The 19,821-nt window shown below is 39.3% G+C and overlaps 1 protein-coding gene across 6 annotated transcripts in view; it reads right to left on the minus strand.

Annotated features, from left to right (window-relative positions):
• Bank1 (B cell scaffold protein with ankyrin repeats 1) overlaps window positions 1-19,821 on the minus strand; it is a 336,687-nt gene that overhangs the window by 220,825 nt on the left and 96,041 nt on the right. For all 6 annotated transcript variants that reach the window (XM_087198794.1, XM_021245443.2, XM_021245444.2 and 3 more), the window contains one exon: window positions 5,027-5,425. In XM_087198794.1, the coding sequence (XP_087054920.1) occupies window positions 5,027-5,425 (399 nt within the window). The remainder of the gene's footprint in view (window positions 1-5,026; window positions 5,426-19,821) is intronic.

Raw genomic sequence — 19,821 nt, forward strand, 5'->3', positions numbered from 1 at the left:
TAGAAGAGCCCTTAGCCAATCTGACCAAAAAAAGGATAGAAAAGATCCAAATCAATCCAATTAGAAATAAAAAAGGTGAAATAACAATGAATACTACCGAAATTTTAAAAAAACAACATAATTAACAACTATTTCACTTGTACACCAATGAGCTGGAGAAATCAGAAGAAATGTATAGATTCCTAGATACATATGAATTACCAAAATTGCACCAAGAAGATTTAAAATCCTAAATAATCTAATAACAGGCAATGAAACCAAAGCAGTAATAAATATCCTACCATCTAAGAAAATCCCAGGTCCAGACAGGTTCCCTGTTGAATTCTACAAAAACTTCAGGTAAGTTCTAACACTGATACTCCTCAAGGTTTTTAATGAAGCTGAAAGGGAAGGAATATTCCCAAAGTCATTACTGGAAGCTACCATCACCCTGATTCCAAAACTAGACCAGGACCTAGCCAAAAAAGAGAAGTATAGGTCAATCATTTTAATGAATATAAATGCAAAACTATTCAACAAGATATTAGCAAATAGAAGGTAATGAATCATAAAAAAGATCACATCTCCTGATCAACTAGGCTTCATCTCAGGGATGCAAGGATGGTTCAACATAGGCAAATCTACTAATAACACAGACCATATTCTCTGACCATGAAACAAAATATACCAATCAGTGACAAAAAGATAACTTAAATCTTATGCTTACTTTTATTCATAAAATTTCTAAAGGTGAAATCAAAGGAAGTTTAGAAAATATGTAAAGCTGAACAATGAGGAAAGTTGTAGGAATTTTGGGGATATATATGAGATGTATTTAGAGATAATTTATTGGTTAAATGTTTATTGTAAAAAGAAAAATAGAAAGGCTACATATCTAAGAGGGAAGCATTCTAAACATGTAAGGAAATAGATTTTAAAATATTAAATATACTATAAAGATAAGGAATATAAAAATATATAACAAAATATTTTTAAAAACAAGATTATTTTTTGAAATAACAAATGAAATTCACAAACTTCTGAGATTCATCAAGTCCTTTTACAAAAAGACAAATAGATGATTTTAGAAATTATAAAGGGATAAAATTTCACACAGAGCAGAAATTTTTAAAAAGAAATACCATAAATAATTGTACACCTATATATTTTTATAAAGTTAACAAAATCCTAGGAAAATGAATTAGCAAAAGTGATTTCATCAGAATAGTTCTAAAACCTTTCAATATATTGAACTGAAGCTTTCAAAACAGGTAATTCACAGTGGAAAACCTAACTCAGAGTCAGGTGTGGCCTTGCACCCAGAATTGATTCCGTGGGTGTCACTGGCAGGCTGGGCCTGGAGGGCCAGGTGTGAGCACATAGCTCTGGGCACCTCGGGCGGGGACAGCGAGGGGGACCGTGTCTGTGCCCTGTGCAATGTCCCCATTGTGCCATACGCTCCCTTCTGGTTTCTCTTTCTAATCACTCACTTGCTGCTACATGGCTACTGCTTGTTTTAAGCTTCTTCTTCAGGTTTAATCAACCAAATCAATGGAAATCCTTGGCTTGGTAATATGGGAACAAAATTGAAATGTTGTCTCTTAGGAAAAAAATGGTAGTTTATTCCTCTCCTTTGACTATGAAGAAAATATGGGAAAATCAACCTTGGATAGAGTTCCTGGTGATGAACCCTGGGATGTGGAGCCAAAGCGGAGCCTAAGATGTGGGGGAGCAAAGGTGAAGAGAAGTAGGGAGCACAGAGGGCAGGGACACAGGGCAGGGCGACCCTCCCCTCCAAGCAAGGCCCCATGGCCACGCCCACAGTGCCATGTTTAAAATAAGCTTTGGAGTCAGATCATTTCTACTGTGTGCGTGCAATGCTGCACGGGAGCTGCGAAGCTGGAGTGAGTAGACAAAGGGAATTGGGCAGAGGACCAAAAGTGGGAGACAGAATAAAGGGAGGGATGTTGTCTGAGTGGTGAGAGAACACACACAAGGCGGAAACACAGAAAGAGCGTGATTATTTCCACTTTGAGAACTAAGGAGAGAAGAAATTTTAGTTTTCTTAATTTCTTAAAAAGAAGTAAAATACTTTGACGCAACATGAATTACTAACTCCTTTAATATTAAAAACTTTTTCCTCTGGAGCCTTAATTATAAAATATCTTTCTGTTTCATTAAGTTTTATAAAATTTCCTCTGATTTATCTTTGTCTATGTGAATATATTAAACATTTAATTATTTTCATGACTTTCCTGGCATTTTTATTATTCTCTTTATCACAGAATGTTTCGGAATAAAAGGCCTCCTTTATTCTTTGTTTAATTTCTCTTTGAGATGTAGGAAAGTACAAAAGGGATAGTGAAAATCAAAACCCACACCTTTTGTTCTATTTTACCCATTTTCTTACTGTTCTCAACGTTTATGCATTCCACTTGAATATGAAACAAAATAGTGCAGCAGGCCACATTGGCAGTTTCTTCAAGTGAAGTCATTAGTATGTAGACTGCAGCAATTAGGAACAATTTTATCACGGGACACAATTTGTATATACAGGTCATATTGTGAATGATTTGGAAACTTCTCAGAGAATATATCCTGTGGTATTCTTGTATGTGAGACTAAGATATGTTTGAGCACCCTTTTCCACACAACATGGTCATTTTTCTACTTTAAAAAATCAGAGCCCAGGATTTGCATGTGGGACAATGAGAGCTAGTCGTGTTTTTAAAACAGTACTGTGCTCTCTATAAAGGCTCATTTTTCTCCTATCAAATATGAAAAGGAATACAACTTGAAGACATAGCAGAATAGCACTTTCCTAGCCACCCAAGGGTGCTCATCATAAAACAAACACATAAAAAGGTCTGTCTTCAAACTTTTAAGCAATAGTGACATTGTAATTGAAATCGCCCAAGCAAACTGAGTGTTCCTGGAGGAATCAGAACTTACAGGTGTGAAGAATCACTTGCATGATGATGCTTTGCTGTCCAGAATCAGTGCTCTTTTGTCTTAGGGGAGAAAACAGTGTACAATTACATGTGTTTTATATGCATCATAGTGTCATAGTGACATTTTTCTTAATTTTCCAATTGTAATATTTCTTCTTTGCAAAAAAATAGCAAAAAGCTCAATATACTTGATGAATATGGGAAACAGAGAGAACCAATAGTATATAGGAGCAAGAACTAAAACCATATCGGCATAAATTAACTTAAAAACTGTACCATGAAATTTTAAAATGTAAGGCCTAATAATCAGCTTTTGGAAATAACAGTACAGTATAAAAGTGTTGGAGAGGGAGGAGGACGACAAGATTAAAATGAAAATGCTTTGCCAAAGGGCACAATGGGAAAAGCCCACCAGTACAATAAACATGAAAGGGAAATCAGAAGCAATGCAGAGGGAGAGAGACCATCCAAAACACAAGAAGCCTGCAAAAGTTAAAGTGACAATGCACACTTAGTGACTTAGATATTAATAAAGAGTCCAAAAGGTTTAGAGAGATATGGTAGAGGGAATCACCCGCGAAATATAGTGAAAGGTTCCCCTCCCCAAGTAAATTCACAGTAAGACACGGCAAGAAATAAGTCAAGAAATTGTTCCTGAAATAAAATAAGACCTGAGTCAACATTTTGTGGAAAAGATAAAAATGAAAACAGAACGCACATTTCTGGGCAAATTAATCCAGAGCACTAAAGTGCTAAAATAACACGGTAGCAATGTCCTAGACTTGTCCATGAATGAAAACCCTTTCAGTCTTCCAGCCAAGGGAAAGCTTTCCAAGTCCTATGAGGCCAGAAGGAGAAAAGATGGGGCACCCCCTCCCCATCACTCACTCCTTCAAGTGTGAGGCAAGAGAAGTGTCACTCCACGTGCAAGAGCTCAGAAGCGTTGCATCCCAGGACAGCCCTCCCTCCCTCCGGAGGCTGTTAGAGGTGATGTTCACCCAGCCGAGAGACAATTAGGAACACGGTAAGGACAAGCAGATCCTGCAGGCCCCTCTGGTCAGCGAGGCCACCAGGACCCAACCTGCGACCAAGTCCCTCCTTGATTCCCAATCGTGGAAATTGGGGTAAAATCCTCCTTGTTTATTATTGTATGTCACTAAGTTTTAGAGAAACTTGTGGTGCAACAACTGGTAACTAAAGCAAGGATTAAAAATTATTGAATTTGAAAAGGTGGCAGAATTAAGAAGAGTTTTGTTTGCCTTCACACTGAGCTACATCCGCAGTCTTTTTCATTTGTATTTTTTATTTCTGAGACAGGCTGTCACTAGTTTGTTAAGTTGCCCAGACTGGGCTTACACTTGGCTCTTCCTGCCTTGGCCTCCCAGAATGCTGGCATTACAGCGGAGACCTCCGTTCTCTGCTGAGGCCTTTGAAGGGTGAAGGTTCTTCTTGCCCTCAGGGTGGGGGAAGGCCTCCTGTATTCCTCTTGGGACGGACAGGTGTCCCCTACACCTACACAACACCCAGCTTGGGCTGTGCCCATGCTGGGACACCCTAAAGGCAGCTGGCACCAAGCACCGTGGCCTTTGGAGCTCCAACCCTGCCCGGGGATGCGGCTGCAGACGGAGGGACCTGAGTCTGTTCTCTTGTACAATGGCCACGTGCTTGGAATTAAGTGTCTCATTATAAAATTGTTTTATAATAGTAGATGGCATCCAAATGTCGGCACAGGAAAAACTCTAGCATTGTAACTCAGATCTTCCAACCTGGAGCCACTGCTGACAGGAGACGCACAGGGCAGACACTGGCTATCTCAGGTCTGGAGCCGAGCTCTCACCCCATGTGAGCAGCACCTCTGGGCCTGGCCTGCCGGTCTCACTGGGCCACCCCAGGAACAAACTTACAAACCATCATCCCACAACTCACACATGACTGAACCAAGCTCAAACTTAAGAATCTTGGTGCTTTTTCTGTACAGTGCAACACACTCTTCAATCCATTCTTACACTCTGTATCTTAACATGGGCTCTTCCTTGGTTTAAGAAAAATCTAAAAAATTTAAATATTAAACAAAAACGGAGGTTGGGTGACACTACCTCTGAACAGGACTCTCTGGATCACGGAGATGTAGTCCCTGGGTTGCTGCTCGGTCGACAGCTCCCATCTGCCCGCAGGGATGTTTAAGGACTCGTACAGTGGAGCTGCGCTCCGCAGCCCGCAGAGCAGGGTGACCACGCTGTTTGGGGAGTCCAGCATCTTCTCCAGAAACTCGCACTTCTTTGGTGTGAGGTCACTCAGTACACTGCCGGACAGTATCAAAAGCTTACATTTGTAGGAAGTTAAGCTCAGAGACTCCAAATGCCGCAGGGAGAAGTGCTCCAGGCGGTACAACAGGATCCCTTCTGTCTCCACAGCCTGGGAAAATAGCTTCCTCAGGTACACAGCCCAGTCCTCAGCATCTTCTTCATACATCACAAGGATGCCCTTTGTGTTTCCTGGAAAAAGAAAAAATAATGCACCATTTGCCTTATGTTTGAAATGCTAGCAGCAGGGTAGTATATTATTTCTCAAAATATTAAATATGTTCCTTAGGCAATAGGCTAATGTGCTTATTCCAGAGGTCAGTAATGATTCATGTTGTCCCTATTATAATTGCACAGGTTGAAAGCAGTCATTAAAAGGTTGCAAATCTGCTTTGTGCGTGTCTGGGCTGAGGGCACACACAGCGTGCGTGGTGACAACAGGGAGCGTCCACCAAGGACAGGCAGCTCGGTAAGGGTGGGCCGGGGTCCCCCAGGCCTGGCTCTGACAGCACCTCCGAATCCTCCCTCCATCTGGCATGTCTCTCCTTTCCAACCGCTGCTTTCAAATGAGAGTTTTATAAAATAAGCCTTGCCTGATGAATGAAAGCACTCTGAGTAGAAATAAATGAATTCACACTAAAGGCCTTTAGAGTACTTCCTCTGGGTGAAGATGGGTATTAAAGTCAGATTACAGGATTTCCATCCCCAGAGAATCAGCAAAACCAACATATATTTTAAAAAATGAAAGAGATTCAGTAGCAGAAACCAAATAAAAGGAGACTCTGGAGTCATAAAGGAAGATGCTGATGCCATGACTGGAAGGTTCTGGCTCATGCAAAGCCCACATGCACCCCAGAACTGCGGTGATGCAGAGTCGGGGTCCCAGCCCCTTGGTTCCTGGCACCTCTCTTCTTGACCAGCAGGGCCAGGGCTTCTGCGGTTGTGGGGAGGCTGAGCATCCTCCACCAGGAGCCTGCACCCCAAGTCCTGCCTTGGGAGGGGAGGACCCGAGAGAGGACTTTCCACAGGTCCCAACAGTGATGCCTACCCAGGATGGTGCCAGAGCAGTGCACAGCCTTCCTGTCCTGCTGAGTCCCTCAGACCATAACAGGGCAGGAGAGCAGATCCTGCCTCTCAACTGTAAGTGGAGGGAAAAACGAAAGTACTAAACACAAGGAGGGGATCAACTGAGGGGGAAATCTGCTTATCCACAGTAAGCAAAAAAAGTGTAACCTAGGGGAAGAGAAACCCAGCAAGATGAAAGATGGAAACATTAACAACAACCATGGTCTCCATCACAATAAAAGAACAGCAGGCAAAAGCTATAGAAAATCAGTAAGCGGGGGAACTCTGACAGTTCTTTATCCGACTAAAAGACTGCAGAGTAAACAAAAGAAAAATTAGAAGAGAAGTTGACTTAGTTAAAAGCATAATAAAAAGTATAATAAATCAACTAGGAAACTGGGCATATTGGAATTCCAGGAGGCTGAGACAGGAGGATTGAGAGTTTGAAGCCAGTCTGGGCTGCATAGTGAGGTCAAATCCAGCCTGGATTACCTAGCAAGACCCTGACTCAAACAAACAAACAAACAAAGGAGACAAATCGAGAACTCAAATAATACCATTACCTAGATAAATAAGTTTTAAAAAGCAGTAACTACATTAGACATAGATAATATTTTAATTTGTGCCCTAAAACAAACCTTGATATTTCCATAGGAATGCAAAAAAGGTAAAAGAGAAAGAGAGAAAGTGAAAGTAATTTAAGAAAATTTGAAATGTGTGAACAAGAGTCAAAAAAGGAAATGATTCACTATATATGGATAATATAAAAACCTGAAGTAGAGAACAAAAGATACAGTAAAAATTTTAATACTTTTTAATAATTAAACAATCTTGGAAATAAGGAAGATCTAGAAGTTGTCTTTATGGATCAACGGGGCACAATCACGTTCCAAGAAAAATTGTTAAGGGAAGTGCATCTTGGGTAAGTTGCCTTTCTTTTGTAATTATTATTACTTCTCCCTACATCCAGGAAGGAACGGCAAGTCACCCACAAAGGGGAAAGCAGTCTAGTCTTGATTCAGAGCAATTTCAAGGCCAGGTTACGGTGAATGAGAGGCAAGTTCTGTAATCATCTTCACAGTGTGCTCACAGTAGAGCGTGTGCATTGTGGCAGGGACAGTGAACGGGTCACTGCAGCCCGCGACAGGGATGGATCTAAGGGAAACACTGGGGCTGGGATGTCACTCGGAGGCCTGGGGTTGGTCCTCAGCACCTCAAGATATAAAACTGAGTAAAGAGCAAAATTGTATCCTGCACTCTGTATTGCATGACGTCTGAAGTGGAGGTAACTGGTCGGGTGGGCACAGCCAGGGTGGCTCCCTCTGGAAATGCCCTCCATGGAGGTCTGGGCTGGGGGACAACTGAATCTGTGTGCATCTGCAGGCCTTAGCTTGTGTGTAAACTGAACTGTAAGAAAAAACAAATGAAAGGAAAGTGGTGAAAAAAAACTTTCCAGAAAGAGGCTGTCCCAGATCTTAGAGAGCTGTGGCTCTTTCCAGCAGACGGATTGAGCCTTTTTGGAAGGAGATAGACAGGAAACAAACAAAGCTGCCACAAGTTGACATGTTTTTGTCTTTTCTCACTATGTAAGGATTATCTCCAAGGGCCGATGCATCTTTCAATTCATTGATTCCCACTCAGTGTCTACCATAATTTTGTGAATAAATGTTCAAGGAGTGTTAAAATACTTTTACATATTCAAAATGCAAAGAAAACGTCTAGCAGAAAGCCTGTGGGGATTTGACACAAGTTGGGCGCTAATCATTGTACAATTCTGTTACATGTGCAGAGATTCTCCCAGCCTGGATGCTAAATACGATGTCATCACTCAGTCTTTTTATGCATGAGGAACCATAGGGGAAGAGTTTTCTTTATATTACATAGAGAGTCAGAGTAAACTGCTATGTGGCTATAAAATCATTGGAGCAAAAATAAACATTAAAAGTATCAAGTATTTAAAATAAACTAGGTCTCTGTGTGTTTTCCAGATACTACTTTATTTATTCTCAAAATTATCCACTAAGTAGGTCCTGTGTTATTCCCATTTTACCAGCTGGGAAACCCAACTGGTACAGTTGGATTCCAGGGCAGGCAGCCTGCACACAGCCTAGACGTTTAACCTCCTTTAACCTCTGTCACCAACAGACACAATAGCCTCAGTTGTTTAGAGATGAAAATGGATTCCTGGAGGTGGGAAGGGCTGGATCAGTCAATACAAGCAGCCCATGGGGTAATCTGAAGTGCAGGAAGGTGTACTTGGAGGTGACTTTCCTGTTGAGGAAAAAGAACACAGTGTGCTTCAAGAGTACAGTTGTCTATGAAGGATTTAGAGAACTTACTTCTTGACTCTAAAGTTTAAGTCAATAAAACTATAGAAAAACCTATGACGTTCCACTGAAGTGTAAAATAAGTACTCCTTTGATATCAGATTGGGTATCGTGAGAAAATGACAATAGGAAATCAATTCTTTTATGTAGATAACTGGCCCGGCCTTTCCAAACTCCCCAAGAAAATGCTTCAGGTAGTCTTCCCCAGCACTCCAGACCCATTTTCACTTGTGTTGAAAACTGAGGTTTTTTTTGGTTTTTAAAAAAAATTTTATTGGTACATTTCATTGGTACACTTTAGGTATATAATTCATTTACATTTATCATTGGGTGTTTGTACCTCTAAATGATGTATCTTGGTTCTCATTTTTTTTCCCCATTACCTATGCGCCCTTCAGCCCCTCCGCCCTTCCCTATTTACATAGATTTCATTTCCATTTTTTTTCTTTTCTTACAGTTTTTCCTTTCCCTCTTTTCCTTTCCCCTTCACCTCCCCTCACTCAATCATCTTTGGACTTTTTTCCTATTTCAAATTATCAATTATTCATTTTAGTCATTTTAACTCTTGTTTACACTATCAGTTTCTCACACTAGTGAAAGTTTTCAGTATTTACACAAGTGTGTCCTATTTATTTCACTTAAGAGTATGGCCTCGATATGCATCCTTTTAGCTATAAATGACTCTAGTTTTTCATTCTTTATGGCAGAGTAGTACTCCATTTTATTAAAAAACCACATTTTCTTTATCCAATTTCCAGTTGATGGGCACTTGGGCTGCTTCCAAGCTTTAGCTATTACAAACTGTGCCGCTATGAACATGGGTGCACATATATCACTGTGGTATGATTCTTTTAATGCTTTGGGGAAGATACCCAGCAGGGGAATAGCTAGGTCAAATGGGACCTCTACTCCTAGTTCTTTGGAGTCAGTAGATACTAGTCAGTATCTCCATACTGACTTCCACAGTGGTTTCACCAGTCTGCACTCCCACCAACAATGGAGAAGGTTCCTTTCTCCCCACAACCCCGCCAGCATTTGTTATTTGTTGATTTCTTGATAGCAGCCATTTTTTCTGGGGTGAGGTGGAATCTCAGTGTTGTTTTCATCTGCATCTTTCAAATAACGAGTGATGTTGAACATTTTTTCATATATTTGTTTGCTGCTTTTACTTCTTTGTCTGAGAAATGTCTGTTCATTTCAGATGCCCAGTTTTGAATTGGGTCTTTGAATTTGAGGGGTCTGATTTTTTTCAGTTCTTTATATATTCTAGATAGTAGTCCTTTGTCTGAGGTACAGCTGCTAAAAATTTTTCCCATATTGTAGGTTGTCTGTTAGCTCTGTTGGTGGTTTCTTTTGCAGTGCAGAAGCTTTTCAATAAGATGAGATCCCAGTTGTTGATTCTTTCTGCTAGTTCCCATGCTGCTGAGGTTTTGTTCATGAAGTCTTTTCCTATGCCGATGTCTTCAGGAGTTCTACCTAACTTATCTTCCAGCAAGTTTAGTGTTTCTGTCTTAGTATTTCTATCTTTAATCCACTTCAATCTTAATTTAGTGCATGGTGATAGGTATGGGTCTAGTTTTAATCTTTGGCGGGTTGAAATCCAGTTTTTCCAACACTATTTATTAAATAGGCTATCTTTCCTCCAATGATGGTGGTTGGCTCCTTTGTCAAAGATGAGGTGGCTGAGCATGTCTGGAGTTGTTTCTGCATCTTCTAATCTATTCCACTGATCCTCAGGTCTGTTCCTTTGCCAGTACCATGCTGATTTTATCACAGTAGCTTTGTAGTATAGTTTCAAGTTGGGGATTGTGATACCCCCAGCCATGTCTCTGTTGCTTAGAATTGCTTTGGCTATTCTAGGTCTCTTCTGCTTCCAAATGAATTTTTGGATTGTTTTCTCTAGTTCTGTGAAGTATATTGTTGGAATTTCAATTGGCATTGCATTGAATCTATATAGTAGTTTTGGAAGTATGGCCATTTTCACTATATTGGTTCTTCCTACCCAGGAGCAAGGGATGTCTTTCCATTTTCTTATATCCTCTTCAATCTCTTTTTTCAGAGTGCTGTAGTTTTCAGTGTAGAGGTCTTTTGCTTCCTTTGTTAGATTGGTTCCTAGATATTTCATTTTTTTTGGATGCTATTGTAAAAGGAATTGTTTCCCTAACTTCTCTGTCATGAGTCTGTTATTTGTGTACAAGAAGGCTATTGTTTTGTGAATGTTGACCTTGTATCCAGCTACTCTACTGAATCTGTCAATTAAGTCTAGAAGTCTTCTGGTGGAGTTTTTTGGGTCTTCTATGTAAAGTATCATATCGTCAGCAAATAATGACAGTTTAACTTCTTCTTTTCCTATCTTTATTCCTTCTATTTCTTTCTCTTTTCTAACTGCTGTGGCTAATGTTTTCAGAACTATATTGAACAGAGTGGTGATAGTGGGCATCCTTGTCTTGTTCCTGATTTTAGCATGAAAATTTTCAGTTTTTGACCATTTAGTATGATGTTGGCTGTTGGTTTTTCATAGATAGCCTTAATCAGGTTAAGATAAAGACCTTCTATTCCAATTTTCTGTAGCGTTTTTATCATGAATGGGTGCTGGATTTTGTTGAAAGCTTTTTCTGCATCTAGTGAGATGATCCTATGGTTTTTGCCCTTGACTCTGTTAATATGGTGTATTACATTTATTGATTTATGTATGTTGAACCATGCTTGCATCCCTGGGATAAATCCAACTTGGTCAAGGTGTGTGATCTTCTTGATGACCCTCTATATTCTTTTTGCCAGCATCTTGTTGAGGATTTTTGCATCTATGTTCGTTAGGGAGATTGGCCTGTAGTTCTCTTTTTGGGTTAGGTTTTTCCCTGGTTTTGGAATGAAAGTGACACTTGCTTCCAGGAATGAATTCGGAAGTAGTGCTTCCCTTTCAATTTCCTTGATGAGTTTAAAGAGTAATGGCATTAGTTCTTCTTTAAATGTCTTGTAAAATTCAGCAGTGAAGCCATCTGGATCTGGGCTTTTCTTTGTTGGTAAATATTTTATTACATTTTCAATTTCACTCATTGTAATTGGGGTGTTTAGAATTTCTATATCTTCTTCATTTACGTTTGGCAATTCATATGTATCTAGGAATCTGCCCATTTCTTCTGCATTTTCCATTTTATTGGAGCAGAGGTTCTCGAAGCAGGTACTGATGATCCTCTGGATATCTGTTGGAGCTATTGTGACTTCACCTTTTTCATTCTTAATTGCATGTATTGGTGCCTTTTCTTTCCTTTTTTTGATAAAGTTGGCTAAAGGTTTATTGATTTTATTTATTCTTTCAAAAAACCAACTCTTTGATTCATTGATTTTTTTGTATCATTCTCTTAGTCTCCATTGCATTGATTTCTGCCCTGATCTTTATAATTTCCTCTCTTGTACGAGCTTTGGATTCATTATGCTCTTCTTTTTCGAGGAACTTGAAGTTCTGCATTAGGTTATTTATCTGAGTTTTCTCTGTTTTCCTAATATGGGCATTCACTGCTATGAATTTCCCGCATAGAATTGCTTTCTTTGTGTCCCATAGATTCTTGTATGTTGTACTGGCATTTTCATTTACTTGTAGAAACTGTTTAATTTCTTCTTTAATTACTTCTGTGACCCATTGGTTGTTCAAGAGGGTGTTATTTAGTTTCCATGTGTTTATTGGGATTTTGTGGTTTCTTATGTTATTGGTCTCCAATTTTATTGCACTATGGTCTGATAATATACAGGGGGTAACTTCAATTCGTTTACATTTACTTAGACATGCCCTATGAACTAGCATGTGGTCTATTCTGGAGAATGACCTGTGTGAAGCCAAAAAGAATGTGTATTCTGATTTTGTGGGGTGGAACACTCTGTAAACATCTATGAAGTCCATTTGTTCAATAGCTTGGTTCAGTTCTAGAATCCCCTTGTTAACTTTTTGTCTAGATGATCTATCTATTTGTGATAGTGGGGTATTAAGGTCCCCCACTACAATTGTGTTAGTGTTTATTTGACTTTTCATGTCTATTAATATTTGTTTTGTATAGTTGTGGGCATTCGTATTTGGTGCATATATATTTAGGATTGTCATCTCTTCCTCTTGGATTATTCCCTTCACAAGGATGTAGTGATCATCTTTGTCTCTCTTAATTAGTTTTGGTTTGAAATCCACTTTGACTGCAAATAAGATTGCTACCCCTGCTTTCTTCTGGGTTCCTGTGGTGTGGAGAACTGTTTTTGATCCTTTTACTTTCAGTCTATGAGTTTCTTTTTGAGTTAGGTGTGTTTCTTGTATACATCATATTGTTGCATTTTCCTTTTTAATCCATTCTGCCAGTCTATTTCTTTTGATTGGTGAATTGAGGCCATTAACATTGAGAGTTATAATTGATAGATATTGATTTATCCTTGTCATGATGTTTTACTTTTGTTGGCTCTTTTATTTCTTATTTTTCCCCCTTTCCCTTTAGTGTCTTACCTTGGCTAGTGGCTTCCCTCCATTGGGCCTCATGGAGTTGTGACCTTCATTGCTTTTTTTCTAGGATATTGTTTAGAATTCCTTGTAGTGCTGGTTTGGTGTTCAAGAAATTTCTCAGGTGTTCTTTGTCATGGAAGTGTCTAATTTCTCCATCGATTTTGAAAGATAATTTTGCAGGATACAACAGTCTAGGTTGGAAGTTATTTTCTTTTAGAGCTTGAAATACTTCAGTCCAGGCTCTCCTTGATTTGAGGGTTTGTGTTGAGAAGTCTGCTATGATTCTGATGGGCTTTCCTTTGTAGGTGATTTGTTTCTTTTCTCTAACCGCTTGTAGGATTTTGTTTTTCTGTTGGGTTTCTGGGATCTTGACTATTATATGTCTAGATGCAGATTTTTTTTGATCATGGCTAGTTGGAGTTCTATATGCCACACTTATCTGTATGTCCAATTCTCTATCTCTGCCTGGAAAGTTTTCCACTATTACTTCTGTGAACAGTTTTTTTATGTCAATTGTGCTTTCTCCTGGTTTTTTGTGGACTCCTATCAGTCTTAAATTATTCTTCTTTGCATCGTCTAGCAGTTGTTGGATTGATTTCTTGTGGTCCCTTACTATTTTTAAGAAATCTCTATTTTTATGCTCTCTAACCACAATCCTGTCTTCTATATGTGATATTCTATCTGTAGATTCCCTTAATCTGCTGTGGATACTTTCAATGGAGTTTTTGATCTCCTGAATATCTGTTTGAATCTGTTTCATGGATTCCATTTCTTTCTTATGTTGGGGGATTATGGTTTCCATTTCTTTCTTATGCTGGGTATTCATGGCTTCCAGCATGTTTCTGAGCTCATCAATTTTTTATCTGTTTCTGTTCTAGATCCTCTAATCATGTCTTTCACTCTGCTCACCATCTCTGTAGATATCTGGGAGATTATTTTTGCTTTGAATTTTTCTAGAGCATCATTCATCTGTTTTGTTACTTCCTGTGCTATAAGTTCAGGGTATCCAGGTGGTTGGTTATGGGACTTTTCCATCCCATTTCCCCCAGGATTTACCCTTGGTGGGGTGGAAGTCTGAGTTTGTGCCTTGCTTAAATGTCTTCTCATTTTTGTTTTTGGTACTGTCCTTGGTTTAACTCCTGGGTTGATAGTTTGAAATTGCTTATTGTAGGTATCTTTGTTGCTTGTAATTAGAACCCTTATGGAATGATTGCTTCTCAGAGGTGTCTTCCAGATATAGCTGGTCTTTAAGTTTTGAGTCTCTAATGACTCTAAAGCTATCTCATTTTCCTTATACTAGGAAGGTTCATTGACTAAATCAATACCAGCACCTTAGCCCAAGTGATACAATCAGCAACACCACTGCATCAAGTACATCTTTGAAAATGACATTTTGTGGTAGTTATTAATCTATCACCTTTAGCTATGTGAATTAAATCAAGATTGGGGACCAACCCAACATATAGTGAATAAAGTCTTCAATATAACAACTTTACCCTCTGGGATGGGGAGTTAGAAGGGGTTGCGGAGGGAGGGACAGATGGGAAGAAGGATAGGGGAAGGTCAGTGGTGTGGCCAGAGGACACAGGTGAGAAGGAAAAAGAGAATAATAGGAAAATAAAGGACTCAGAATGAGGACCAAAACAGGGACAAAAAGGGAAGATGAACAATGTGGGAGAGCAAGAGAGTGAGTGAGAGAGAGAGAGAAAGGAAAGAAAAGAAAGAAGGAAAGAGAAGGAAAAAAAGGAGAGAAAACAAATATTTGCGAACAGTAGGGGAAAAAATTAAAGATAAGAGGAGCAAAAGAAAAGAAAAGAGAAAAAAACCCAAACTAATAAAACTAATTTTGGGAATAAAAAATAACAATGAAGATGAAGGGCCTCTTTCAGGGTATGTCTCTGCTGTCACAATAGACAACTTGGGTAGCAGTGTGCAGATATAAGTCAGTGAGTCTCAGCAAGCTAGCTGCAGACCCATGAGATTCAGGCAGATTTCTGGCTGCAAGTCCCAAGTTGAGCTCCCTGTCCTCCTGTAGGGTTAAACTCTGCAGAGTTGTATTGCAGGTTCCAGCTTCCCTTCCCCTGAAGATAGTCCCGGTCCTGATGGGAGGTGAAGATGACTCCAACTTACCCAGTACAGTGGTCTGATGGTCCGGTGTGCTCTGCGTCTTTGTAGTGTGGAACCAGGTGGCTGTACAGAGGAGCGGGGGTGGGGGGTGGGGGTGGGGTGTCCAGTGGATTGCTGCCAGGGCGCGGGCTGATTCAGCGCATTCCGCGCGGCTTGCGATACTGCTATGGCTGAGGTTGTTTTTTTTTTTTACATTTGTATTTGATATACTCTTTGTCAACAACCTCTGTATGCCAATTTTCAGAAGCCTGAATGTGAGCATTAAATGTCATTCTTTTCTTCTCCACAACACATGATGTATTCAGGTCTTTTGGTCTTTTCTTGTCTTCATTCCTATTTTACTGAGATCTTCCAAGGACCAGAAAGGCTGGCGGTAGTTGCCATGCACAGCACACTGAGTCGTCATCAACAGTATGCAGTGGATCCTTCATTATTGGCTGATGATCACCCTGAGCCTCAAGAGGTTAAGTGCTATTGGAGCCATGAGGACAGTCACTGTTTTTTACCTTGCCTTGTGTTCTTTTCATATGGAACTGAGTCGAGTCAAGATTCAAAGTTAGTAGAAGCCCTTTTTACAACACGCTTGTCTTTCCCTTATTCTAGAGGCCACAAGCCTGAATATGAGTGATGCCTAGGCTGTAGACCAACAATAGCTATCTATGTAGAAATCTTCACAAGTAGCTTCACAGCTTACTGTGGGCTCCATTTTTACTGGTATGACCAAAATACGTGCTGAGTGTTTAAATTTAAACATTTTATTACAGTAAAAGACACATTGCCATGAACCTCCCTCACTTCAAAGCAGTTGTGGAGTCCTCTTTCCTGCATGTCATTAGGTGGTGTGAGAGTACAGTGAATGCTGCTACCCAGTGCCATCCAATAGAAAGGCAGGGTCGTCAAAACAGGACGGTGCATTCTGGTCCACCTTATTCACCAGATCTGGCATCATGTGACTTCTGGGTCTTCCTCAAAGTCAAAATGGCTGTCAGTAAAAGTCTTGAATCAATTCAGTACATCGAAGAAGCCATGACAGTGCAACCAAAGACACTCAGGAAAGAGGACTCCAGAGCTGCTTCAGAAAGTGGCAAGAATGATGGGATGAGTGTGTTCAAAGGGAGAGGGAGGCTGATGAGGACAATTCATGGCAATGTGTCTTTTACTGTGGTATACCTTTAAAATTCAGTCACCATGTTTTCCATCATGCCTATATGCTTGCTCTAAATCACCTCCTCCTTTAAGGAGGTTTATTGTCATCAAGACTTGCCAAGATTAGGCTGTAAACTGAAGCAACAAAAATGAACATGAAACAATACAAAATGTTCATTCCTGGAAAGCTACATCATAAGAAAAGAACATTACTCCTGGAGATGCAATTGAACTCTGCAGATAAATTATTTAACCTGTAAATCTTCAGTCTAAAGTAAATAACAGCATTTTTCAGTGGTTTTTTCAGGAACAGAATAGAGGAATGCTAATCCTCATAAATTTACTGTGAAAGGTTCTTTCAGATTCAATGTTGTCTTATTTTCTTATTTTTCTTACAAAATTCTCTGTTGAATTTTTAAAGTTGAAGGAAGTTTGTATCAATAATTGCTCTTACCTGGAAATCAAATTATTTCGCATTTTATCAAAAAATGAGGCTAAACATGAATTAAAATCCTTCCTATTGTATATGTACAGCTCCATGCGGAGCAGCAGATTTTGTGCTTTTTGAGTAAGATTCAGTCTCATCCACAAGTGTTTATTGTGTGTAAAAGACTGTATGATGCATCTTTTCAATATTGTTTTTTTCTAACTTGTAGCCAAAGTTCAGAAGAGAAGAAAGTTACAAGAAATACATTATAGTTATAAGGGAGTCAGGTGGAAACATGAACACTAATCCTGATGTAATCATCACATATATACATCATACCTAAATTACACAGTGAGTAAACTTGAATGGTATATGCTCCAACCTTGTAATATTATTTCTAGTACAACAGAGGAACAAAATGGGATTTTCCAAAGGTCTTAAAATTGTGAAATACACTGACCTCCTCCAGAACAGCTGGCCAATGTCCCTTGTTGGTAAAGGCAGAAAGTACTGAGCACTTCTTGTATGATCTGCATGCATTTGAGTAGTGGGTGCTTGCAGCAGGTGTTTAGCAGCCGACCATGTCTTCCCTCTGCTTCGCTGCCCTGAGCTGAGACTCAGCTCTCTGGTCCTAGCCAGGTTCTCATCTGTGCCATGGTCTAGCAGCTCACAAGTGCTGGGAGTTTGAGCACTGGAGGGGGAGGGGGGTCCTGAGTCTCTGCCAGTGAGGGAAGGACTCAGCAGGCAAACACTGAGGTTCTCCATTCTGCCCACAGTACAGTAGCAACCAGCAAGGGGCAATAGCAGCTTCTTTCTGCCCATTTAATATTCTATCTAGGTTACCTGGCTTCGGGCAGGTGCCAAACCAATCAGTGGACTAATTTAGAAATCACACACCCTTAATCCAAGCATCACACATTCTAGATCCAGCCACCTCTGAAAAGGCCCACCTATGACTGTGTGAAGTTTTGTGGGGATATCTAGACACAATCCATAGCGTGCATTAATTGCTATAGGGTTATTTGGGAGGGGGGGGTATCTGGGATCCAACTTGGGACCTTGCACTTACAAGGCAGGCAGTAGAGCCACTGAGTTAAATCCCCAGCCCTAGGGTTATTTTCAAAATATTCCTCACATATATAAAATATGCCTCACATATATAAACTCAAAATGTCCACCTTTCACCTACAATCACCTTTAGACCTAGTAGAACAACTCAAAAACTTAAAAAAAAAAAAAAACCCAAAGTACCTAATAGAATTGTTGAGCATACACAATGAGAAATTTCATACAAAGTGTTTGTCACAAGGCATGGAAAACTGCAGCCAAGGAATTATCAGCACTTGCCACTAAGACTGCCTGCCTCAAAACAGGAAACACGTATTCCAATTCTTATAATATTACCTCACTAATAAGATATAAAGAAGATTAAGTGTATATTAGCTTTAAAATAAGTGATTATTTTAAAATTTCTATATTATCTACATTACTTATAGACACTGAAAAGGGAATTAAGATAAAATTAAAGAAAATATGTCTATCAATATAGAGATAGCATAGGTAAGAATTCCTCATTATTTTTCAAGTTTCATAAAATGGAGTACTACTCAGCCATAAAGAATGTTAAACTAGAGACATTTATAGCTAAATGAATGCACATTGAGACCCTGCTCTTAAGTGAAATAAATAGGAGACACATGTGTAAATAACAAATTGTCTCTCTGGTGTGAGAAATTGAAAGTGTAAATGAGGACCAAAATGTACAAAAGATAAGGTGAAATAGGAAGAAAAGATTCAAAGGGGAAGGGGAAGTAGGGAGGCTGAGGAAAGGAAAGAAGAGAAAGAAAAAATATGAGAAAAGAAGGAAAAAATGGAAACAAAGCTTTTGTAAATAGGGAGAGGAGGAGGGGTGGAAGGGAAGAGGGGATTTGGGAAAAAACAAGAACTAAGATGTATCATGTACAGGTACAAATTCCTGATGATGAATGTGATCATAATGTATACCTAAAATGTACCAATAAAATTAATTTAAAAAAATTAAAAAAAGAAGGAAAGTATGCAAGTGACAATTTGGAAAAATATAACTGTGTCGAAATGGATTTTAATATCTAGAGTTTATCTCAGCCATATCCTGGAAACAAAAATTACTATTTGATTAAATAATAATCATAATAGATAATGCTAATAATAATAGAACCCTTATAGTTTCTTACAGCATATCAGGTATCGTTCTAGAAGATTTGCCTAATGCTCACAAAAATTCTATGAGGTATTATTTTTATAATTACTTTCCAGATCAGAAAACTGCAGATGCTTAGCACATCAGCTAATTAACTTGGTCAAGATTATCTCAGATAACAAGTAGCTTGGTTGATGTTCAGACCTGAGCCATCTTTGGGCAATGATGAAGTCTGGATTGGTGGAGAAGAAACAACAGCATTTAGTCACTAGAGACCATGTAAGTGACCAACACGTTTTTCATGTTAGGGAATGTGGTGGTAATTTACCTGGGGTCGTTAGTAATGAAATATGTATATAGTCTATAAAGGTTCTATTTCATCTTTATACACAAAATTCTAGATGTGAGTGTGGAAACCATGGTGAGTTGCCATAATGGAGATCTACAGACTCTTAAAGAATTTAAAGACTCAGGAGGCTTTGACAAAGGATTCTTCTATACGGGCATATATGGAAACCATGCATCCTCTAAGCCCCTTCAGATTAGCTAGCATCATGTGCACTGTGGATAAAGGAATAGCCATAGTAGAATGCCTGGAATATCTTCTACTGATAATTGGTTAATGGGCTCAACTGACACACATTCCCAAATACCCATAATACCACCAGGGTGCAGTGGTAAGTGAAGAATGAATGGAAGTCAGTTATAATGGCAGATGGCATCTCACCCTCCCTGGTTTTATTTAATAGTGGTTCTAGTGGACCTATGGACCTAGCCTATGAGTATTATTAAAGCCTGGAGTGAATACTGGCAATATATATTCATAGTATATATAAG

Source organism: Heterocephalus glaber, unplaced genomic scaffold (genome assembly GCF_053883595.1).
Source record: "Heterocephalus glaber isolate CG9 unplaced genomic scaffold, H.glaber_assembly_v1.0 deba00001688, whole genome shotgun sequence".
Lineage (NCBI taxonomy): Eukaryota > Metazoa > Chordata > Mammalia > Rodentia > Bathyergidae > Heterocephalus > Heterocephalus glaber.